Source organism: Indicator indicator, chromosome 16, assembly GCF_027791375.1.
Source record: "Indicator indicator isolate 239-I01 chromosome 16, UM_Iind_1.1, whole genome shotgun sequence".
Lineage (NCBI taxonomy): Eukaryota > Metazoa > Chordata > Aves > Piciformes > Indicatoridae > Indicator > Indicator indicator.
The window spans coordinates 10,486,586-10,512,516 of NC_072025.1; the positions used below are offsets into that span (position 1 = coordinate 10,486,586).

Consider the following 25,931-nt stretch of genomic DNA (forward strand, 5'->3'; position numbering starts at 1 on the left):
GTGAAGAAAAAAAAAGGTACTTTAAAACAAGATTTCTGAATATAAAATCATATTGCGATTAATGAAAACTTTAATAGGTAAATTATCTTCAAATATTTTATTTAGAGAACTATGAACTATTTTCTAATAATGCCCTTTACATAGTTGCATCTAGAGAAAGCTAGTGGAGCGAGAGCAAAAAAGATGTAGCCTTAAAAGATCTTTCCATCAGAAATGATTGGTTTATCTACAAAAGTAAACCAAACATAAATAATAAATCAAGAGAACATTACATAAATATTTACCCTATCAAATAGAAGTTCAGTGTTAGAATTTGGCCTTTAGTTTGATGAGTGAGTGTAGGAAAATACAGTATGCTGTCAGTGTGTGGAGCACTACAGCTCTTCACTTCTGTCTAGAAAGTTGTCAGGACAATATAAACAGAGCATTTCTAATGATATCCTCAAATTAACAGATCATAAATCATTGAGCCAGGAGTGGGGGAAGCTATACTACTTTTCTACATGTTTGGCAGCCCCTAGTTTCTTACAGGCTGCCATATATGCGTTTAATTACATCAGCCTCTTCCTTGTCCAGGATGCCCTTGTCCACGTACGCATCAGCTTGCTGATCAATGAAATCTCTCAGCTTTGAAAGATCATAGTCTGAAAAATAAGAAGTCATTCGCACAGTGAGTCATTTCCATTATACTGCTTCAGCAAAGAAACAATGTCATTGTAAAGTTTATCCAACAAATGGATTTTATCCAACATGAAGAAAATTCACTACAAACGCAACTTGCAAAGACAAAAAAACCTCATCTGCACTAAGTCTTTTTACATATCATGGTGCTTTTAGTATTCAAGAGGAATAATTATCTTTTCCTCTTGAGTGGTTGCTAGCAAATGCCAAAGTAAGAACATTTTCTGGTCAGGGATGTGATGCTCCAGTCTGCATAGCAAAAAAATGTCGTTAAAACCCTATTATTTTCACAGCTGTAACGAATACAAAAGAAAGAATTAAATCGACTGTCTCCTAGTGAAACCCCAGTAAAATCCCCACATACTACAAACACTTGTAGGTTAAAATTCAAGAAAGCAACTTCCTGAAAATAAATCAAAATAGTACTATTATTTACCTTGATACAGCACATAAAAGCCTGACATGAAAAATACTGCAGTGAGTAGTCTTTGTGACAGTGTCAAAGTGGTTTTCAACAATCTTTGTATGTCAGTCTGCGATACAATGCTGAAAGACCCTTTCTGCTTTTCTGATAGATGGTTGCATGTATGCAGCATTATTCACACCATACATATTAAACAGTCTTCTCCTATACTGGAAAAGATCACTATTTTCTAAGAAGATAATTCCACTGCAGAGCAGTCTTCCAAATAACAGATAAAAAGTAACCTATTGAGTATCTGTGACTCTGGCAACAGATCCAGCAGGTTCATATAGAAACACAAGTTTCAGTTATATAATTTACTATGTAAAGTGTAAAACTTAATTTGTTAGAATCACAAGTTCATAGTCTGGAAACCATCAGTCTTAAGGGCTCATACTAAGTTAAACGTTTTAGTATCTTTCACAAACCCAGATACATCCTGAGGTTTTCAGTATAAATTACTTAGTCCACAGGCAGGAGCTTCAGGATATATTAACCGTGATTTTGTAATGCGGTTCGATGTGTATCATCACGCAGCAGTAAGTGGAAGAGCCATCTTTCAAATGGTACATTCTTCGTGAAACAGACAATAATGACTTTCTCTCTTTTTATGGTTGAGTGACCAAACTTGGCCAGAGGGAGAAAGACATTAAGAAGCAAATTAATGCTTGCAATCATTTTTATAACAGTATAAGACACTTTCAAGTGAGTAATACAGAAAATTGATGTTCAAAACTCCCTACTCCTGCAGTGGTGTCCTCTCCATATCTGAGTTAATAGGAATTTTGCCATTTACTGTATTGAGGCCAGGATTTCATGTCTGGCCTGTTACTGGCATTACTTAACAGAATGTAACCTGTTTGGCTCTCCAACCTATTTGAGTAATAGGGACAGAGAGTACCCAGCAATTTAATAACAAGATTTCATTCATGCTGACAGAATGAGAGTCTCCAGTGAAAGATACCATGGAATGGAAACGAATGGAAGAAGAGATACTAAATTAATATCCACATTACTCACAGTAAAATTCCTGAATTTATTTTCCTTTTGGAATACTATTTGCAAGTCTAAGATCATTATAAAGGGATGTGAAGGTTTAATTACTAAACATTCTGTAGGACATTACAACAATTAAGATATTATCCAATTCTGGCTGATTTATGTATCTCATGGCACTTTAATTTTGTTTTTTCTAGAAATTGATGATACTTAATTTCTAATACTTATTTACAACCTATTAGTTTTGTCCAGTAATTAGAAAAATCAGCTTTGGTTTATTATATTCACCACAACAGCTGCAGCATTATATTGAGCTACAAAACTGCTACAGTAAATTAAGGAAGGACTTCTTTGCATATTCAAATCAAGTAATTTTCCATGGAAATTAATTTTAGATTTTCTTTTAATTCCTATATGGCTACTTTTAGTGTTGTGAAACTATAAATTCTCTAAGTATTTTGTGAAAAATCTGAACCTGCTATTTGCCTATATTAGTTAAGTGACTCACAGTTCAGTTCTTTGGAGATGAAATGAAATAGAAGACCCAGCAGCTGATGGCTGCTGGTGGGAGTGATCATTTATACAGGAGAGGTGCTGCTTTTAAAGAGCATTGGTTTTAAAGATCAAGCCAGGTCTGGGAGATACTAAGGACAGGCCCACAAAGATTGTATATATACAAAACCAACTTTGGATGCAAAAGCCTGTCAAGACAACATATAGGCTTTTGAAATCTAGCCTTTTCTCTTTAAATTAACCAGACTGCTCAAGTTTGCTTGTCTCCTTTATAGGCAATTGATATTTTTAAACTGGGAAAATGCAGATTAGCATTTCTGCCTCCAACCTTTTCCCTGAAGAAAACCTAAACCTCTTCAACGATACTCAGGGAATAAAGCAATCCATGAGCAGGAGTGAAATAGAGTGGCCATTTTAATACACAAATTACTTGGTGAGTCACTTTTCCTCTAGAGGCTAGGTGCTATCTGGAAATCAAGAAATGATTGATGAGCACATCAATAGCACCTAATCTTGTACTGAAGAAACATGGTGCAATGAATTCATGGTTATATAAGCTTACTCTAACTGCACTTCCTTTAACATCATCCCAGGAGAGCTGAATTAGCATTTTACAAAAATAAAATGTATGGAAAGGCACAATAAAGATAATGCATCAGGAGAGCAAGAATGCTATTCTAATTTTGTCATGACTTACACTCACTTTAAGGCTTGATTCCATTGCCAGAGGACAACAAAAGTATTTTAGTGCAAATTAAAATCCATCTACGCAGGAAGCGTGCATCTTAATGCATTCACAGGCAGATAAAATGCCATTGACTTGCAGTCACAGCCACTTTCAGACTGCAGCAGTGCAGAGAAAAGGTTAATATGAAGAGAAGTGAGGGGCCGCCCAGTTAGTATGCGCAATACAGAAAGGCAATCACACATGATTATTACTATAATGTGTACATTGATAAACAGAAACATGAGTTAGAATGAGCAGGAAAACTCTTGAGCAAATATCTATGCCTGCTACTAGCTGCCATCACTGCTGTTTTGTGGAAACAATTTTAGAGACGGAAAAAATTGTTTAAAAGTCCTTCCTGTGATGGAGTTGCTGTATAGGAAAATAACTGTTTTGGGCTGCAGGCATGCACTTACTTCTGAATACACATTTCAGCCCACAGAGAGGGTGGCTAGATTACCCAAGGCTAATCACATCTCAGATCCCTCTCTGCTTGTCTGGTGCAAGAAGAATCCTGATTGCCAGGTGCCCGTCATGCCTTGGTGGACAGATGGCTTGGTCAGGAACCTTCACTTAGAGAGGGGTGACAACAGAAGATTGAAAAATGGCAGATAAAAGGGATAGGAGGCTTGGGTTGTTTTTTTTGCTGTTTTTTTGTTCAGATTTTTTTGTTTGTTTGTTTGTTGGTTTGTTTGGGGTTTTTTTACATCTTGAAAGCAAAAATGATATGATTAAATAAAGATCTGTGGAAAATAAGCTAGAAATCTTGCTGATGTTAACTCCCTCCTACCAGCTCGTGCACAGCCCTGCCTCTGAAGAAGAGTCAAATGGTGGGGCAGCTGGGGAGCACTGCTTCAGTCACTGCTCCCTTTCCACACAGCTTTGGGTGTGAGAGCTGCAAGTCATTAGAGGTGATTTGGGCTGAAACCAAATATATTACAGTGCTAGTGACATAAGTTTGTCTCTTAACTATTTATGGTTGTGAAACAAAACACATTGCTATTTTTGTTGGCATGAACAGTGCTAGCCAGATGCACTGAGCTTTTCCAGACACATCCAGACGTTTAAAATACATTTACCTCATTGTATAAAATCATAATTAAAAGATATGTTGAACTGAGAAATGAAGCACTAGACAAAAGTGACATACTGTTAGCTTGTCACAGGCAGACCACCATGACTATCTGGGCAGCACATGACTAAATTCTAGCTGCTTGGTCATAGTGTGTTTTGTGGCCAACAGCTGTTCAAGCCAGCTTACATGAGTGTACTATTTTCATTAACTGATTTAACTTTGACATGGTCTATATAACTATAATACCACTATCTCTATAATTTAGAAAAACACAGTTTCACATTACTATTATTTAACTTACAATATAATGCTAAGTTATATGACACAATATAAATTACATGTTTTGCAATGTATATGGTGCCCAGCCCACCGTCAAGGCTTTTTACTTCATACCTTCTTTGTTACCTTGTTTGTTGTGTTTTTTTAGCCATTCTATGTTCTTCCTGATTGCTTCCAAATATGCCTCAGCTTTCCCTGGAGAAAAGGAGAGAGAAATCAGGCCCTTGCATCAATGATTGATGCAGCTTGCTTAACTGGGTGAAGTTGGTCACAGTAAAGGCAGATTAAAACTATTCTTAGTTTCTGTTTAAATGCTGAGTCCTGTCAACCTTAGTCAGGCAAAATTCCCACAGATGGCTAGCAGGTTTTGTGTGTGCAAGATGAATCATCCACAAACTTATGGATGATGGATTTTTTGATCTGTATAACTGTATAAATAACTTTTGGTGGTATCCATAGATATTGTATATGTGGGTTAAAGGCAACCTGTAGCTTTTTGATAATAATAATAACTCAGCAAAGATGGAGCTGTTAAGATAACAAGCAATGACTTAAATAAGACTGAAAGCTTTGAGTATCTGCTCATATACAACAGCGTCAGAAAACTCCATACAGTAATACTAACAGGATACTGTGAATGTAAGATTGCGATACTCTGGAAAGACAAGTTGAAATACAGTTACTTATATTTCCTGAAGAAAAGGATGTATTAAAATTACCATGATATCTCCTTGTTGTAACTGAAATTTTAAAGCAATGGCTATTTTCGGACCAGCAAGCACACAGGACAGAATTAGTTCAAGGATTACCTAATAAGGTCCCTAAGGAAATATTCCAGCTAATGGATTTTGAATTCTTAACTTGGTTGGAGCTTTATTGATGTAATGCTCTTACATTTGTCAGGAAAGAAAAACTCTTCTGATTAGCATGCAGAAGGCAACTACTGCAGCTATGCATGTCTGGTCCCATTAGTAAGTGGATATAGTAATAGATATGTCATAATTTTTGAGTCAGGACTGCAGAGTTAGCTTTATAGTTAAGTTACTCTGTGAAAGAGCAAAGGGCTCATGACCAGACAAAGAACTAAATACTGATCCAATTCTAAAAAGCTATTGGACTGAACATTTTTCTGAAGGGAGGAGAAAATAATATGAACCAAACTGAACAGAAAAATCTTCAACGGGCAAGTGAAATATGCTATTTATCACTTTCCATGGGTGCTGAGAAAATTTTTCTTTACTGTGAAATCAGACAGCCATTTTGAGCTATTTGCCTCTTCTCTGCTCAAATAACAACTGCTGGAAAAAATTTCCACCTTCTATTTGTGGGTGACTTATAGTTTAAATGTCTGCACTGGTCACAGGACTGAACCAGATGACCAATGAACTACCATCTAGTGTAGCCTTGATCACTACAATTCATTACTGAGCATGTTGCAGTGAAAACATGCATCCAAAAAAAAGTACAAGCATAGAAGAGCATCAGTGCAAAACCGATTATAAGCAAGGGTTATTTTAATCCACTGACTACAAAATGTAGAGGCTTTTGCTGAATCCTTAGCAATAATCACGCACTGAAACATTTTTGCGCCAACAAAGATCCTCCTTCAAAAGTTCAGCACTGTAATGAGGCACACTGTCCTCTGAAGATTTGCTTTGAGGTGTAACAGCTGATTTGCACCCTATGGATAGAGAAACTTCAACTAATACAGTTTAATGTAGCATGGCATTGAATATTCTGATCTGATTTCAATGAAAAGCCACAGATGCAAAGAAGCAAAATCCTTTGCCCTACTGTGTTAAAATGCATTTCATGTTGCTCTCAAAAGGGGCTACGAATTCTGTGAGAGATTATAGCCTTACTCAGCAAGAGATATAGTCTCATGTATTAAAAAGTAAGCAAAAAACTACACTTCCAAATCAAACTGGTTTGTGCTGACTCCCGGTAAGCCATAAACCCAAGATACTTATGCTAACACAATGGAAAAACACTACCAAAGATAGGAAAAGATTCCGAGCACTTGGAGCATACATATGAAGCAATAGCAATGGCTATTTTGTACCTTTGTGGTCTTCACTGTTTCCTGCTGCATTTTGTTCTTCATTTTTTGTAGAATCCTTTGAAATTTCATATTCCTTTTCCATTTTAGCTGCCTCTTCCTTTGTACTGTCTGCTTCTTCGCTACTCTTGTCTAAAGAAATAGCAATAAACATTTTCATATTGAATGTACCAAAAGCACTTCTAAGTCACATGAATACCATCTTTAGGAAGTAAAGCATTTTGACTGATGATTGAGGAACATCCTCATTGGAGTCTAGCTAAGAGTAGTTTCTAAAGGTCATCTCTACCCCAGACCTCTGGAAATAGGAATGCCTGTTTCTGCTCTCAGAAACAGTAGCTGAATATAGGTGTCTAAAATGCAATAATATGTAGTTCCTAAAAGCATGTTCCTTTGTGAAGAGAAAAATTATACAAAATTTACATTCACTAGATCCAAAGTTGACAAAGAATGATTTTTTTAAAATTATTTAAGTCTTAAAAAGCATTTATACCTCCTGTGTTGGTATGTGTGTAAGTCTGGGCTTCACTGAAGAAAAGAATCATGAATATATACTTCTCAAAGACTGGGCAGTTAAGTAAAAAATCCTCTCTTGTTATGTACTTACACATTCAAGCTGTGGCTACAGGTCCTTGATGGACTGTATCTATAACTAGCAGTCTGGCTTCTAAAGCGGTTAGCATGCTTTTGACTGAATATGTTAAAAAAAAAAATATGTGTGGAATAAGTACCTGCTGGTAGCTTTGTCCTGGTTTTAGTGGAAGGGTTCTCAAGCTTCTTCTTTGTCTGCTCAGCTATCATTGTATCCAAGTTTTCTAGAAATCCAAACAAAACAAACCCAAACCTCAGTTACTCTTCAACATCTATGATGCAGAATCCATACTATGTTTGCAACATCGGTTTGAACGGTAAGTGGAAATCTAAAAGAATAGTCTTCATCTTTGTCTCTGATGAATTAATGCAGAGCCAACACCAGAACTTTAATCAATCTTATTAAAAACCCCAACAACTAAATCATGATAGTAAGTGTACCAAATAGAGGCAACATTCATAAAGAGAGCAAATGTGTGCATACGTATTATCTAATTATTTATGTAAGTCACAAAATACAAATAAAAGTACCTGTAGCAATTTATTCTGATGAAAGCAATGAAAGGCTTCCATTAACTTCATGAAGAATATAAGGCTATAAAACACATGCTTTATGCTGGTGGGAAAATATTATCCCAAACTGCTTATCTGTCTGGATTTTATATGGTCTCGTCAGAAATGAAGTCTAATATAAAGTTTAGAATTATTTGGGTAAAATAAATAAGTAAATTGAACTGATTAAGGTGAATATTTTTCATGTTATTGAAGCCAATAATTTACCTGGAAACCCAGTAGATAGCTGTGGCTGTGTATAAAGCTCTAGAAATCTAGAAAACATTTTTCTGTGTAAATTTTAGGGCTTAACTCATCTAATTTGGAAGCAAAACCACTTTTTTCCTCAAGATGAATGTTTCAGATATAAACACTGTATGCTTATGTGTTGAAAAAAAAAGAGTCCTTCTGATGCAACACTTAATAGGCATTCACAAATACAGGTCATTGTCCAATCTGCCACTTTTCCTTAGTCATATTTCGGACAAGGTATAGAATTTCCTTTCCCTTTTTCAGCTCTTTGCTTAAAGGTTTAGTTAAATGTGGATGCAAAATTTGATAGGTACCAATTAGTTGGTGAGATATTTTGAAAAGACTTGGGTTTAAATTGTCAATATTCCCTTTATATAAACAGCAAAAATATTTAGTATGAGATCTGGTAACTGTGGCAGAATAGATATTGTAGGGCTAATAAATATTTCTGATCACATTTTCTGTGTAAGTACAAAATTCTTATCCATCCATTTTATCCATTGGAAAGATACTCAGCACTGAAACCTAAAGATTAGTTTTCCAGCAAGCACATTTCTCTTCATGGCAGATCACCATAAGCAATTCTGTCTGCCATCTGATGAGAAATCACATAATCCTGTCTGCTCGAGTGTTCTTAATTTTTTATTTACATAAAATTAAAATGTAAGCAGTTTTTGTTGGCACCCTCCCTGATTGCAGCCTGTCAATCCTACATCGCATTAGGTTTGGTTGTTTTTAATTCGTTTGTTTGGGGTTTGCGTGGTTTTTTGTTTGTTTGTTTGTTTTGTGTGTGAAAACTGTTTTCATTTGATGCATATCCTTTTTAATGTGATTCCTGACCTTGCCGTATGCCCTAAACTAAATGGGTCTGGGCTGGGTTACAAGCTGGATCAGACATACTGATGAAGAGAAAAACAAGCAAGAATTACAGTGGCGGTATTGATGCCTCACTAATCCCTTGATCCAAAGCTTATTGAAAGGACAGTAAACGGTGCTTTCAGCTGAGCTTAAGATACTACTTTTTTTTTTCTTGAATCAGTAAAAGACTAGTATTCCAGCAGGAATATAAAGATTTCTCTGTTGCAAGAAGCACAGTTTTTAGGATAAGATACAGAGCTAAGAACTTAAAAACCCTTTGTGAATTCATGTGAATAGATTATTCTCCTTCACTAATTCAAGCAAATGGAAAAATGTTTCTGATTTTAGATCTTAATCCAGCAGGACTTATTAAATTAACCTTAAGTGTAAGTACCATGTTTTAAAATAAATAGGAGTATTTAAGTGTTTACATAGCCACACATATGTAAGTGTATTGAGTCACAAATGCTTTTTCTGTATTGCCTTAAGAGTCTCTGCATTTAGGCTCTGCTGTAGTAAGCTTGTATTAGCAGAAAACCAAAAAACTCCAGAAGACAGATTTCTAACCCGCTTAGACACTTTAAGATTTAAATGTCTGCATACTGATTATGTTTCCAAATGTCTTTGTTATCTTGATAGACGGCAGTGTTTAAAAGTCATACACATGTCCACATACAGCATGTGCTGCTGAAGGCAACAAGATTTATACTCCTCCATTATTCAGTTACTTCTATAAATCTCATCAGGAATTCTATAGTTTCTCTGAATCTTTTGATTTGGCTAACCATTTCATTTGAGTTCAAGATGAGTAATACACAATATTTATTACTACTTTGTCAAGTATGTTAACATGGCAATATGCATTGTTTTCCAGCCATATGCATTGAACAGCTACATCTGTATATGAAGTATAAAAGGGCAATGTTAACCACTAATGATCCAAGCTTTGCCACTAACCAGACTGGCCATAATAACAACTATATTCCATTTTTAAAGCTGTATTTTAGTGGTAAAGATATGGACAAATTTATACAACAGGCCTTTTAATAAGGACAACACTTTACAGTAGAAATATTGAAGGTATCTTGTTAGCTGGGTGGCACATCAACATGAACCTCAAGATTTCGTATGCAGCCATATTTTCTGCATGAGAGAGAGGAGTGAAGCCTGTTCATGTTTATGGAGGCCATCTGGTGTACCTACATGTATACCACAGAGATAATATAACCAGAGAATCCCAGTTCTTGAATGGGATTTATTGCCCTTTTTTCCACTTTGGAATTAATGTCTTTAACAGCTGGTGTCATTTCAAAACATGCTTGTACTTGTCATATGTGGCTAGGCCAGGGCTGAACAATTTTTGCAGTGAGTTACGCTGATGGAGTGATTCATCTTCACAACAGAAATGTGCCTGGCCAGCAGTAAGCAACTGCATTTTGTATTTGGAGGTCTAACAGGGCTTGATTACTTTTCTGATATTGTTTCCCTAGCAACATAATTTTTACAGAGTAAGAGTTTAGAAAGGTACTGACCTTTCCACAGACCTGGCCACTTATTTCAAATGGCACTAATTAAAACAACAGAACAGTAACGACTGAGCTAATGGAAGTGACCTCTGCTGGTAAAACAGGTCACTCCTCTGGTGGCCGGCTTCCGCAGAGCAGTATAATCTCATCACTCAAACCAGACACCAAGAGTCAGAAGATCTGGTTTCTGCCTGGCCTCACTTTCTAGCTTGCTCTTTGATCTGAGATGACTCACCAAAGCATTCACGCTGCAAGAGGGTTCCTATTTTGACTAGGCATTCTGAGATTTCTTAGTCCCAGTTTCTACATGGGATGCACACCAACAGATCCTATTAATTGCATCTGAAATTCAAATTCCCAGCACTTTTGAAACACTGAAGCCCTTCAAGTTAGGCATCCACAAATCTGAATAAGAATGCTTATCTTTATTCTGGGAGAATACACTGCAGTAGAACACTTTAAATCCATGGAAAAGGCTACTGTGTGAAATAATATAAGTTGCATTACTTTGTTCTTATCAGAGAGGCATAACTAATGTACCCCACCTGATTATTTAACAGAATTGGTAACAGAAACCTGAAATGGACCCTTCTGTACAGATAGATCACAGCATTTTCTGTAGTCTTGCAAATTTTCCTGCAAAGGGTTTTTTCATCTGTGGAATTGTCTTGCACCTGGGAGGCAGTTTCACATCCCATTCTCATCAAATTGAATGAAGCTGAGATTTCATGTCATTGAACTTCTGCAGAAAGACCTGCTTTGCTGTTCTGTTTTTATACAGCTGTGTTTATTGAAGCAAAAAAAAAAAGGATGATCATGGTACCTGAAATCAATGTCAATGATAGCAAAAACTTAGTTTTTAATGAGCTCATACACTACAGCAGCATCAGCTAGAAAGCTTTGTGCTGATAACTGCTTGTGTGATATGTCAGGTATTAAAACCCCACTGTTTTCCCAGGCTCTTCTGTCTCCTGGTGTAGATGCTCCTTAAGAATTCATAAGGCCTTTTCCCATCTGTGACAAAATTCAGGACATCTCAGCATTCACTTGTGACTGTTCTATGGGGAATAGCATACTTGATTAATTCTTTAGCCAAATCCTCCTTTTTAGTTTATATGAGTGCAGGTGAAAGAACTCTCATCCACTGGATTTCCACCAAAGTAACTAAAAGCAGTGTTTGACCTTTAGTCAGCTTGGAGGTGTATCATGTATGTGTCACATAAAATTGCTTAAACTGTGAAGAACAAGAGAAATCTCTCCATTGTGGGATTATAGATGGGTCTCAGCCTTGCAAATTCCCTATTCCTTTCTAACTCCCTGCCTTACATGTCAAGATAAAGCATTTTCTTTTTGGATCTTCGCATTTGAGTGATTTGTCATGATCGCGTGTCTGAAGCATAATGCTGCGATGATGAATGACATGTCAGATGACAAACTCCAGGGAGTGGTATCACATGTAAATGGATTTCAGCCAAGATGGCCAGAGTGATTTGAAATAAAAACAGCAGTAGTATTACTTGACAAGCAGATTAAAAGCAACTCCAAAAGTAAAACACAATTAAACAGATGTGTTTTAGGGTGAACATAGCTCTGACCAAGTTGTCTTTATTACACTTATTAAATTCCCTACCTCACAGACTATTTCTCAGATTTATCCTTTAAATATTCTACAGGAATTTCCTTTGTATTACTCCAGGTCTTCTGAAGCTGTTTTCCCCTAGTCCTTTCCCATCCTGAGGCTGCTGCATGGCCTGTGCACCCATTTTAAGTCTTTTGATAACATGCACTTTTAGAAGCATGATGGTATGAGAGTGAAATACAACTACTTCTATTGCAGGAGTGGGATGAAGCTTAGTTTTGAAAGTTCAGTGACACCCTTTTTATCCACACCCACATCATCATCTCAACTCATGGTTTCAGTGCTCTGCTGTCAACAGAGAGATAAAAAATTCAGAAAGTAAGGGTGGGGAGGAAGTTTATACAGTATTAAATACAGTGAGAAAAATTCAAAAGCATTGCCCTCCTTTCTTTAGAAACATGAACCATTTGGTAGAATGGAAAACCCAGATTTTCAGGAACAAAGCAATGTACTTGTCAAAAGAGACACTACAAGAGATGGAGGTTTCTTACAAAGTATCCAGCAGGGAATGCATAATGGAGGCAGTGGAGGGAAAGAAGAGGTGATACATTTTCAAGAAATAGCTGCAAATTTAAAGGGTAGATAGAGAAAAACAAACAAATGAACTGTAATATATTCGGTTTTGTTCTTGTATACATGACTTGATGACCATGTAATGTGGTAGAAAAAAGAATCTGTAATACTAAAACTACTGTGTCTCTCCCCCCAAAATATGTGATGGAAGTTAGACCCTATGGATACTGGAAATGCTATGCTATTGCCCTCAGGTGCTGCACATCTCACTGTAGTGTTAAAGGTCCTGTGTTTTAAGAATTGTGAAGTTAGCTGTCATAGACTTTTCACACCATATGTACCCATTTCTTTTCTATGCAGGGAAGGTGTGAATGAGGGGGGAAAAAAGAAGATAAGATCTAGGAGCAAAACCCCATCCTTTTTTTCTACAAAATGTAGAAGGAGCATGGGACAAACATGGATGAGTCATGAGACGATGCTATGAAAAGACAAGCTGGAAGTTGCAGTGGGGTCTGCAATCAACATACTTCCCAGGTTCCAGTTTTGTCTGGGACCTTTGTACACTCTGCTCCCACATCCTTTTATCTTATACACATTCATCTTAGGCTTAACTATTCACATATAGTTTATACCATCACTGCTGTTCCTCAGTATTTGGCCCACTGCCTCCATCTGAGGTGTCCCTGATTTCTACTTTTCAGGTATGTGAGAATCCTCGGTCTTTCTTAGAATAGCATAGTAGATTGGCATCTATGTCACCTTAGTTCATCAGATACAAAAGAAATAGCAGAAAAAAGAGAGCTGTCTGAAATTTAATAACTCCCACTGGCAGCTGTATACATCAGTCATATGATAAAGTAATACTGGGCAAGGAAAAGCACCAAAGAGAAATTCAGATAAGGAAAATTGATTAACGATTTTAATGGCTTGAAGAAAACCTACAGTAGCAACAAAGAACCCTTTGGGGAAGGAAGAAAAAAAAAAGAAGGGAAAAAAAGGACATTTAAAGAAAAAGAAGGTATAAGAAGGTATTATGCATGAACCGTTCCCTGTGTGAAATACTGACAGGGCCCTTCATCTCCCAGGTCACAATGAAAGAAAGAACAAAAGGTCCACATGACACTGTCCATATATCACTTGCACCCTCTGGCATTGTTTTAGCCACACCTTCTCTCACCCTCTCGAAATCACACAGGCTGCATCAGGGAGCATCTGCTTCTGGACACAGTGAGTAGAGGAAAGCTGATGCCAGTTTGTGCTGTGATCTGCTCTTTGCCTCACACTCTTGGCTCTATGCCTGTTCATGCCTAACTAAGCAAATATCAGCATTAGATCTTTGGCCTGCAGCATCTGTGCTGATGAGAACTTCAGCCATTAGATGCAGTATTCAAATGAGTCCTCCTCTCCCAAGAAAAGGCCAGACTGCATTTGCTATGCACTAGCCTATGCTGAGGAAACTGCAGAGCTTTGCCTTCATAAGAAATGGAGGTGTGGATGGTACAAGCATGAATGTGAGAGGCAGAACAGCTATTTCACATTTCTCAGCATGGAGAGCTGGGCATGTTAAAAATCAACTTCGGGGACTTTCTAGAGGCAGAATTCCCTTTGGACTTTTTTTCACACAGTCTCAATCTTTCTAAAAGAGATTATTACAGCAAACAATGTCCCAACAGTAACTTTAGAAAAAGGACCAAACGAATGTTTGTACAGCGACAGTTCACCAATGAAACATCATCTCCCTATTGCTAGAGTGTTCTGCAATTTGGTCTTCTTTACAATTGTCTGTAAAGAACAAATTATGAGGGGGTAGAAGAGGTAAACAGAGACATCTGTTCATGCCCATTTCTGACCAACAGCATCTCCTACTCAGTCATGGGGGAGAGTGTAGATTCTGACAGTGAGTCAGAGCCAAAGGGAGGATGTGTGAGAGGTAGCTTTGGTTTGGTCTATGGAAGAAAGCAGCTGTAACCGAAACACTGCATACTGATAACCTGGAGCAATTTCTCCCTAATCAATGGGAGATTTGTCCAGAACCGGTCTGCTGCGGGCTGTGTGTTGTACACTGTGGCTCCAGTAATCTAAATGCTCTACTACAAGGAGGTGAAAAGTGAGATCCCCCTCAGAAAGAGCAAAGCTACAGAGTGCTTAAACTTAATTTTCTTCCCACTTCTTTGACTCTTTCTCTTCTGAAACATTGCTCACTTGTGGAAGATACAGAAGCCGTGATTTAGAAACTGAAAACAAAATGACCAGCCTCATAAGATGTGATAAAATATGCATTATATACAGTATCACGATGAAGCTTCTACATATCTGTGAGGCAGAGAAGTACTGATGGCAGAAGTTTGTGCTACATGTCAATGAGAACTCCAGAAGAATTCAGTGTGCACATGACTAATTTAAATTTCTGGGATTCATTGGATGACACAATTTTCACTTGGTTGGGGCAGCAATGGATAAATTTGCTACAAATCTGCTCATGTAAGCAGTGTACAACAGGAGAATATAATTAATGCACTATGTAAAAAGAATTCATACATACACATTGGTGCCTCTTAGGAATTATCTCTCATGTCTGAAAGATCTATTTCTGCTATGGTCCACTAGCCTATAATTACAAATATTTTCTAGAATGGTTCTAAAAATCACTCATTATTTTGGTCTTATTAGTGGGAGAAGCTTTACAAATGTATCAGAACAAACCAGCAGAAAGCATTTGTTCCTGCTTCTAAACTGACAAAAATGTTATTAAAATAAATTTATTAGAAGCCCATAGTTTGCTTTACGTAGTTACTATAAATAATGCTTTTACCAGACTGGTAGTGGACTGATCTGCTTTCATTTTAAAATTGGCTAGATAGCCTAGCATATGCAGGAAAAGTCAATCAGCACACATGAAAAATTCTCTTTGTCTACAGATGAAGATTTTCCTTAGTATTTGTCTGGTCTATGATAGGTGGCTCTGTCAGAAAAGCTATCAGAGTGAATCTCCACCATGACACTACTCAACAAAGAGAAGGAAAAGTAGGATATTATTTACAAACTAATATTCAAACAGTACAGGTATCTGTGCAGTGCATTCCTTATCCTGTTCTGCTGAAATCAAAATGAGTTTTGCTACTGACTCAGACAGCATTTTTTTCTTTTGAAGCACTCAGCACCAGGAAGGATGTAGTCCTTTCGGTTCTGCGTGCAAAATTCAGTATCAGCTATTTATGCAACAGAAACAGCATGAATGCATGAACAATGAAATATTTTATGCTGAATCATTCATAACATCACTGAAAGCTTCTTGTTGCTTTCCACTAGTCATTATGTGGAGAGCTCCAACTCTTTCATTCCACTCTGAGAGCGCACCCCTACCAGGAGTACTCAGTGTTTCACTATCTGCCCTAAGTCCTTCCCAGTGCTCAAGCTGTTCAGTGATAACAGACTGTGCCTCTAGCAGGTTGGGTCAAGGAAGGAGAGTTCTGCTTTTGAGCAGTATTTGCTGGATGCTGACAACTAACTCACAAGTGGACAAGTTGATACAACAGTTGGATGTAACTTCATAAGCCACCTTATGCTTTCTGTACCAACATTTGTCAAGTCTTTGAATTGTAAAAATTATTTTAAATCAGTTTTCAGCCTGCAGATGGTGAATAGGATTTCTAGAAAGATTTCTGAAAGCCTTTGAACAGGCTAAAAACTTATCATGAGCCTTGCACTCCACTGAAGAATTTGCTCCCAGCATGCCAAAACACAGCATTAATAGTTAAAAAAGTAAGAAGCGATTGAAAATAGTGACATTTTGCCACCCTAGGGCAGTCAATAGAAATTAACAATTTCATCTGAATCCACATTTTATATCAGTTTATTACGGTCTCTCTTTAATGATTCCAGAGCTATACACTCTGAATACATACTGTAAAAGCTTTTTCTGCTCTTTCATGTATATGTGAATACATTGGATTTCGCTTTTTGGGTTCTGTGTTACAGATTATATTTAGCATATGGAAAGCTTTTAAATATGTATTACATAATACTTAATATGTGTATGAAAACATGAATTTCCTCCTCCTTGCATTTCTTTATGTAGGTGCATGTGTGTTTTTCTTGAACCACACTATAGCAAGACCCTTTGTAACTTAAAGCTAAACCTAATGACATTCACTGCAGCAGTAAGATACTTTCCCCTGGAGTAGGAAAAAATGATGACATAATGCTGTGGTTTCCAAATCCCAAACCAGCTGTTACTGGTATACGTGTTCAAATTCACTGTCTCTGCGTCTGTGCGAGAGGCACAGAAGCTTGTGACAGAGATTCAGTAAAAGATTTATTATTTTGAATGTATAATTCAGGGACATAGCTTATGCATGGCTTCAGCCACAAAGAGGGGAAAAGTAATTCAGGCAGTTTCCTGCTGTAATAAAATAGAGAAAGGATATAATCACAGGCCCAGTAGGTATTTTCCACCAACTGGCATGGGATCTGCTCACTAATTTTTGACTGAGGGAACAACTAAAAGCTGCCAATTTTTTTTAATTGTTTCTTTTTTTCTGACAGACATTCATAGTAATTGCTTTATCTGCTATAAATAAACATAGCTAGGCATCAATCCCCTGAGCCAAACTGCAGCAAGAAACACTGTACCTATTCAAGTATTACAGGGTATATTACGTTGTAATTTTCAGTTGAGTAAGGGTGGCAATAAAACTGCTGCCATGCAAGAAGCTCTCCAGTTTTGAATAATTGTGAATATTAACTCAATAAATGAAGGTCAGCTTTAAAGTAATTTCTCAACATCAAGACTAAATAAAGAATACCACAGAAGCAACTTGAGACCTATGAGAAAGGTTTTTCCACTACAGCAAGTTGCTTTGATGGAGTACAGAATCTATTTCTGCATAAATCACTCATTTGCAAGACAGAGTCTGCAGATACAAGTTGATAGTCTTCCTTTAAATTCAGACTAAGTCAGATCTCTGAAACTCTTAACCTAATCCCTGCCCTCTGTACTACGTCATCATGGTAATTTGTTTCCAGGGTTACAGTATTTATTTAGTCAAAGCAAAGCCAATGTGAGCAATTGCCCTGAATTCTAGCATGAAAAATATATCCCTAATGTAATTCCATTATCTGAGTGGTCTTGCATCAGGGATGAACGTAGTCTATGAAGTTTTGGCACAACACTATCAGTGACGATGGTATCTGCTGAAGCCATATTATCTTCATTTGTAGAATGACACTGAAACCACTGTGCTTGCAATCAACCATTTCTTCGTGTGCATTTGACTTTAAATGCACTGGCAGCCACTGAGCTGTAGCATAAATTGCCCAAATATTCCAAAATGCAAGGAATTCTCACCGAAAATAAAAGAATAATCTTGGTCAGAGATATAATGAATCCTTCACAGAGCAAGTGCAATCATGCATTGAATGTGAATCATAATCCATTGGATTTTTTTGTAGCCAAGTAATGGATAACCAATCTGTATAGTTACAGTTGCATCAATCGTGTATCTGCAGCAGCCCCTATCAAATAAGTCACCAGAAGTCATGAAAGATCACTGTCAGTCCTATCTCTGACAAGGCTGATTTATTAAACTGAGAAATTGCCTGATGTAAACAAAAACTTCTCAGGCTAACCTAGACCAAGAATACTTCAGAAAAATCAAAAGGTTGTGCAGAGCTTGTGTGGATAAGCTTTTCTTCTGTAGCTCTGCTTGTTTAACTTGTTTACCAATAGTTGACATAAAAGAGTTTGCAAAGGCCAGGAGATGCATGTGAGAAAATGAAACAGTAACCAACTCCAGGCTCTTACAAAATCCATTTTTAGGAAATTACAGCAGTTTTACAAAATCTGCACAGCCACAGATCCTAAAATGGATCCAGGAAAGAGTGCTTCAAAAACTGCTCATATGCCAAGATGTAACACTTTCCACAGGTGGAAGGAGTTTTACTTGGTAGAAGACCATAGGCTTAGATCACATCTACTCCAGGTATTTACAGATGACAGATTAAAGGTGCTGGAAGTGATGGATTTTTTTCAAAAAAACACAGGTATCTGATCCATTTTGATATAATTCAGCAAAACACTAATCTTTCCCTGACATAAAGCCATTGAAATCAAGTACACTTCACAGGCATGAAAATGGAACCATCCTTTAAATACTATCTGACAAATAACCTTTCCTTCATTAGATGGAAATACTAAAGCACCATGGAATTTAACATTGCTATAAAGAATGATCAATCATTTCAAAGTACAGCTGTAACATTTTGAATGAACCAGACTGAAACAGGACTTGTAAGGAGGATGGAAATACAATTATCACTGCTGGTAGACTAAGAACATAACATCAGTAATACTGTTGCATAAAGTATGTACTCTCACCCAGATAGGAAACTCCTTCTTCTGGTGTGATTGTTCCATATTTAACCATCATCTTCACAAAATCAATCAGGGTTTTCATGATAGTTATCAAGGTCTCTTTCTCTTTTGCCTCCGTCTCTGCATGAGGAGATAATGCAAAACTAGTCAGTCTTATGGCAACTTGAAAAAACTCAGTTCTGCAAACTCTGCACAAACTTCATGCACAAAAAATAACCTGCTCTTTAAAAACAAAAATGCTGAGATGGATTAGCAAAGACAATTCCTATATATGTTTTCCTATAAACTGCTCCTACAAAGTACAGCTGAATATACTTTAAAACTTCAGGGTTTGGTTCTTTATAGTGTTTCATCTTCAAGGTCTATGTTATGGAAGTCATGTGGTATTAATTCCATTCTACAGACAAGAACACTAACCAAGCTGAGATGAATTGCTGGTCAGAGGGCAGATATAGGCATTTTTCTACAATCTCTGCCTTTTTCTCTTATTTGTGTAAGTAGATCAGTCTGGCCTTGTATGAGGAAGATAACTCAGAGATAATTTCTCCTATAAGATACACAAGTTCAATGACAAAAACATAAAGTATCTCAAATGAGATTGTTATCATGCACCAGACCATGACTCGGGTACTGGGAAAACATAATACGACATGGTTGGGAGGATCGTGACTCAGAATAATGATACAAACATTCATCTTTCACATACAAAAAATTCATCTTTCTTGCCCATGCATATCTCTCACTATCTCCAAGATTACTGCTTCTTAGCCTTCTTTTTCTGCTGTGTTTCTCTGCTGAACAGTATTACTGCTATTCCCACATTAGCAGGTGAACCTTCCCCATCCCACAGTTAACAATGCCTTTTCCTGCACCCCAGGTTGTCACTGAAGGACCCGATGTAGACAGAGGCACCATCAGACAGGGACAGTCAGGAACATACTCCTGGCCTTGGAAGAGGGCCAGGATCTTTGGAAATCTGCTGAACAGGTTTTATGTTGTTGCCTGCAATTTAGCACACATCTGCAGTATGCGACTGAATGCCCTTTCCTCTGGCTTGATACAAGCCAGCAGGTAACAGCACAAAGAAGGAGACCAAGGCAGAGAAGAGCACCCAATGGGACCTGGCTATGTTTGCTTGATAACCTGTCAAGCCCAGCATGCCTTTCTGCTTTGTGAGTAGAAAGAGGAGAACTAGCGTGCAAAACTACCATGGAACAACGAAAAGAACAGGAAGAAAAATATGAAGTTTGTAAATTGGACTTGAGCAAAATATGCCCTCAGTTTTCCATCCTAGCTCTCCACTCGGGTGTTTATGAGGACAGCCTGAAGCAAGGCTAAGGCTCCCACGGGACAAGTAGTCTATAGAATAAATTGTTGCTGATTGTGCTGGAGAGAGCAGAGGATATGCTGGCTGCAGAGAGTGAGAGTGGGTGTACGGTAGAGCATGCTGACAAAGGGGCTGTGGCGAGATGCCATAATCCTGCCTGCAATAACTGGAAGGTGATGATGTCTAGCACCGGAATAGGAAGAGACATGCAGAGCTTTCATTGCAATAAACAGCAAACTTGTGGTTTCTGAAAAGTCTGGGATACTCAGACTCATTTACTGGTACCATTCTACCGTGGTTTACTTGTATCTCTGCTGGCTTGGGAAACATGGATGTTACTGGAAAGATCTCTGGAGAAAATGATTTCCCAGTTTTTCATTATTCCCATAAGGGAATGACAAGAATTCAGGGCTCCTGAAGGGGGAGTTCAGGAGTCCTGAAGGGAGATGGGAGGGGCTACACAGGTCACATTGTTTGCAATTCTGAGTGCTGTTCCTCTTAGTGTTTTGTCACACTCACTAATCAAACTGGTTTATGCAATGCATCTTAAAGAACATATTGACCGTCTAAAGCACATGGTCTCTTTCAACTAGGGAAGCTGTGGGGAAGGAAAGGGAAAAGAGTAAGAGAAATGAGAGAGAATGCTAATTTTCTATTTTTTTTCCTCAATATTGCTGTAAAAACATGAAGGACTCACCTGAGTTAAGACTTTTTAACAGTGCATAAAAGTTTGGGAAATATTGGAGGTCTTCAAAATTATCTTCAGAAGGCAGCTCGTTTCTTCTTTCCAAGATATTAGATGATGCCCACGTATTATCCAGCGTATCATCAGTTTCTCCATTAGTGAAACTATCTTGATCAGCTTTGCTTGGTGACTCCACAAAAGATTTTAAAAAAATAATATCTATAAGCACACTGCTTTTGGTGACAGAGTTAATAGCAATAAATAGCATCACAATCTTATGCAAACATTATCCTAATTATGAGGTGAAAACTATACTATTTTCTCAAAGTTATTTCAATTTGGCATCTAGTTTAAACCGCAAAGTAATTCACAATTTGTTTTTATGTTTGATGGAATTTCTTTAAGAACAGCTTTAGACTCTAGATTGAAATAATTATTCTCTAAAGCAAAGCAATGTATTGGTCTACTGTACCATTTGGCAAGTCAAAATGATTAGCTAAGAAATTACCATTCTCTCCTGATGCTTTTCCTTTGTATCACTGTCTGCTCTGCTTGGAGGGTAATCAAAATCTTCAGACTCCTTTTCACGTTCCTTTGCTTCATTTGCAATTAGTTGCTGTAAAACCTCTGCCACTTCATCTTCCAGGGTATAAGCCTGACTCTCTGTGATCTGTTAAAACATTTGTGCAGAGTACTGATACTATACTTTTCCTACATTAAATGTCAATTTGAAACCCCCAAGCTTTGTAAATAGGTCGCTTCAAATAAGTTTGCTTCAAAGCTGAGCACAGCCAAATTAGGTGCAATACCTTCACATATACACACACATATATATACATATATTTATATTTATATAAATACACATCAAATACACAAAATCAACATAAAGCACTTAAAAACTACCCTCCTCCCCCACATATAACCTCCAACAGGAGAACAAACCCATATAGGGTTTAACACAATGGAGTCCAGCTTGAAAGCTGGAGCTGCAAGTGCAGTATGCCTATATGTGTACATATGTGTACGTGCTTATATAAATGTTTATATGCTGCCCCATACCTCTGTACAACTGAATAAATACAACAGAAGACAGTAATACAGAAAGGGAAAAGGCAAATAGCTTTCTATGGCATCATCAAAATGTTTTCTCTTCAGTTCATAACAGCTGTAACTTGAATGAGACTCTACCATTCAGCTATCCCACAGTTCCATTTGTAATCAGAGGGATTCTCCATGCAATAGTTAATTGCAAAATCTAGTGCAGAAAAGGTCAGTATTCTAAAATGTAAGAATCCCATATTGCAATGGCTAAAACCATTGAGACATCCAGTGATTAGAAACAAAGCCAGCCTTCCTGAACCTCACTAACAATGAGAAATGTATCCTCAATTATCCAGGGTCATTATATGTCTGTTGCTGATAATAATAAGTAAGTAGACAGGAATGAGATCAGACCTTTCCCCATAAACACCAAAAAGAAAAGAAAAAAGGATAACACAAAAGAACTCAAAGAGAATCAGAAGAGAAATTAAAAGAAAAATGAGGGCAGATATGGGAGGAGTACAATCAGTGAGTGTTTTCTCAGCATCAGAAACATTCTGTATTTTGGTCTACTTTGTGCAAAGCCATCACAGGAACAACTATGTTACTGCGGAACTAAACCAATGTGCCCAAATGAGTCAAGAAGCTTTCCTGTTCATTTTCACTCAAGTCAGCATTATTAGCTGGACACAGTGTTCATCAAAATTGTTTTTCTAGAGAGCATTAAACTACGCCACAAAACAGCTGAATGAAGTATTAACAAGATACTTACTAGCCCCAGATTTAGAAGTTTTGAAACAATCTTGTCAAATACTCCTCTATCATTTTCCTCATAAATTCTTGCAGCGATTTTTTGAACAATGTCTTCAGCAGTCAAAGGAGTGCCGTCTAATTGATGAAGGCCATCTGGATCATCTAAAAGGATTACAGTTTAACTGTGCTGACTGTCCTAACTCATTTGGATTAGACATCATGTAAAAAAATATCTGTCCATATCTTCTCTTCAGAACAAAGCACTTCAGCACTTTTTAGATACATTAGGAAAATCCATTAGATCAGTACCAGTGAAAAATTCTTTGTGTACATTTTCGATATCTGAAAAACGACATTCTGACTGATTCTTTTGAAAGAACAGATGGAGTATTAGGAGCATACTATCCTGTCCACAGAAAAAAATTGCAAGACAGAGAACACTGTCGCATATCTACTTGCATGCATCTTCCTGGTATCTGCTTTCGTTGTATGGCCACTTAGGTCAAAACGGATCATGACAAAGAGCATACTAACTACTTGTGCAGATTTCAGCAAATGAAGTTTTAATTATAAAATCATTACTTATGGTAAATATCATCATGACTGATGGGAAATTGAATATGGTAAGTAAGCTTCGGTTGGTGATCAGCGTACTTTGTTACAATTAAAAATATCCTGAGCTAAATGCTGCTCGCAAGTTGGAGGTCTCACAAACTACAAGTCAATTAACTACTTCTGTTGTAAAGGCAAGTATTGTTTGGCCATTGGTAACTTCTTTTAGATTCATACTGAGGAAATTTATCTAACGTGCATAAAATCTGGAAAAAATAATATGTGTGATTTAGCTCTCTATAAAAGTGCTTCTTCCTTTCAAACCAGAATAAATACATTTTCATTTCAGTATACATTCTAATTTTTTCCATCAGATCTAAATTGCTAAAAAACATAATGCAGGTTAGACAGTTGGATTTTCCTCCATGGAACAAGACTGGGAAAATCAAGAGCATTTCTATTCTATTGTTTTTCAAAACCTAATTGTAATACGACAAAGCTTCCATGACTGGAAATTGCACTCCAGTAACAAATAGAGCTCATGTTTGATGGTGAATACAACATTCATGATTGCAATCAGTTTGCAAGAGAAGTCTAACTGAAAAGTCACTGAAAAATGATTATAGAATACCTTGGAATTTATAATCCAGCCCACTTTTAGTGGAGTCATAGTCATCCACAAGCCTGCGGTTCTTGGTGGAGTCTGCATCATCAATCGCCAGCTGCTGTTCATACAAAGAGCTTCTAATCGACTCCCTCTCCTTTTCATCTCTCTCTCTTTCTGCTACTGATTTTAGAAGGTTCAGGTCATCAATAAAGGAATAATTTCTGAACTCTGGATTATTTTCTGGAAAATACATCCATAACAAAATCTTATACATCTTTGAATGCCATTATGAATATTGTTATAAAACCAGGAAAGGTGTTTTACCTGTGGAAGCTATTTTCCTATTCTTGTCTGCCTCAGCTTCAGCAATCTGGTGTACAAAAATCAATCAATCAAACAAAGAAAACACAGAAAAAATAAATATACTAAAATAAACAATCTCTTAATTCATCAATATCAGCAGAAGCCTTAATGCCTGGTCTTCTCTTCTAATAAGAAGTTTGCCTTAATAAGCAGAACATAATCATGTAGTTGCCATATTTTAGCAGTACCACCAAATCCTCTAATCAGAATTGGACACTATGAGAAGCTGTGATAGCTGTATACGTTTGCTTTCTTCAGTCTCAGCTCCTGCTATATTCCCACCAGATGTCAATAAAAAGGGGTGACACATCTGTGAGCTGTTGGAGCTAATGATCTGCTTCTGGAATGATGGACAGTAAAACTCCATATGCCAGTTCTTTAAAATTATTGAAACTCTACTTTGTACCAAATCCCATCAATATCTATTTTTAACTAATTTGTTTAGACATGGATTTGGTACCTGAAGGCTCAAAATATTATGGGAAGACCAAAATCAAAACCCATTGTAATAAAAAAAAAATATATCACTTACCTGTTCCTCCAACGGTCTTTCTACACTTAACTGTCTGTTGTGCATAGCTTTATCTAGAACAAACACACACAGACACTCAGTTACATGATGCATGCAACTACAAAGAAACAGCACGGGTTTTTTTCATAATTTAAAGTATTCTCCCATCAAACATGGTGTCTTAAATATGAAAACTACTGCTAGTTCTTGTAAAAAAGTTGTGTTCACAGAAGAATGAGAATACAATAACAAAATCAAACATCTAAACAAAGCATGATTGTTTGGGGCTGAGGGAGAGGTTCTGCAAAAGATGTAATAGAAATATAAATATAGACGCACTAACTCCTTTCTGATAAGAAAACTCATAAACGAATTGGGGGGGAAATGCTATAAGAGACTAAAATAGCAATAATCGGATTGGCACAATGAAGAGATTAAAAATCTCTGACATATAGAATACAGGGGATACAGGGAGTGAGATGGAGAGCCTTGTGCTGCTGTAGACGAAAACACTGCTTAGAAAAGATTGAGAAAATTGAGGGCTTTTCCCTCTACCAGCACCCATTTCTTCACTTCAATATTAGATTGTAATTTCAGTAATTCAGTGTCTTGTGCCAGAAATACTGTTTTGTTATGATCGAACTGCTTTTAGCCAAGTTGAAGGAAACTTTTTACTTTCCTTAATCTGTAGGCTGCAAAACTTATCTCATTGATAAACGAAGAAAATGTGTTAGGAAAGGCGCCTACCTTTGCCCCCGGGTTTCGGGAAGCCATGCACCCGGCTCGCCAGCAGTGACAGCACCTGCACCACGACCGCCAGCTTGAGGAACATCCTGCTGCTACCCAGCCCCCTCAGCTGGTGAGTCCAGCCCAGGGTCGGGGGCCACTGCCAGAAGAGCTCCTGTCCGCGCTGCCTGCGCCGCCCTTAAGCAGTCTCGGCCCTGGCCCCACTCCCGCCCTTGCTCCCGCTCCCTGCCCGGGCGCGTCGCGGA

General features: G+C 37.4%; 1 protein-coding gene across 1 annotated transcript; it reads right to left on the reverse strand.

Moving 5' to 3' along the window:
• Positions 1-525: 525 nt before the first annotated feature.
• SCG3 (secretogranin III) lies at positions 526-25,771 on the reverse strand. The gene is made up of 12 exons (XM_054387986.1): positions 25,687-25,771; positions 24,961-25,013; positions 24,390-24,435; positions 24,090-24,305; positions 22,926-23,068; positions 21,621-21,782; positions 21,125-21,302; positions 19,104-19,220; positions 7,528-7,611; positions 6,800-6,928; positions 4,852-4,932; positions 526-644 (listed from the first exon to the last, which is right to left on the reverse strand). The coding sequence occupies exons 1-12, from the start codon at positions 25,769-25,771 to the stop codon at positions 526-528; spliced, it is 1,413 nt and encodes a 470-aa protein (XP_054243961.1).
• Between the last annotated feature and the right edge of the window lie 160 nt (positions 25,772-25,931).

Coding starts and splice junctions, on each gene's coding strand:
- SCG3 (XM_054387986.1), bottom strand. CDS start 25,771: ATGTTCCTCAAGCTGGCGGTCGTGGTGCAGGTGCTGTCACTGCTGGCG. Junction 24,436..24,960: donor AAAGACCGTTGGAGGAACAG/GTAAGTGATATA, acceptor TTTGTACACCAG/ATTGCTGAAGCTGAGGCAGA. Junction 24,306..24,389: donor TAGGAAAATAGCTTCCACAG/GTAAAACACCTT, acceptor TGTATTTTCCAG/AAAATAATCCAGAGTTCAGA.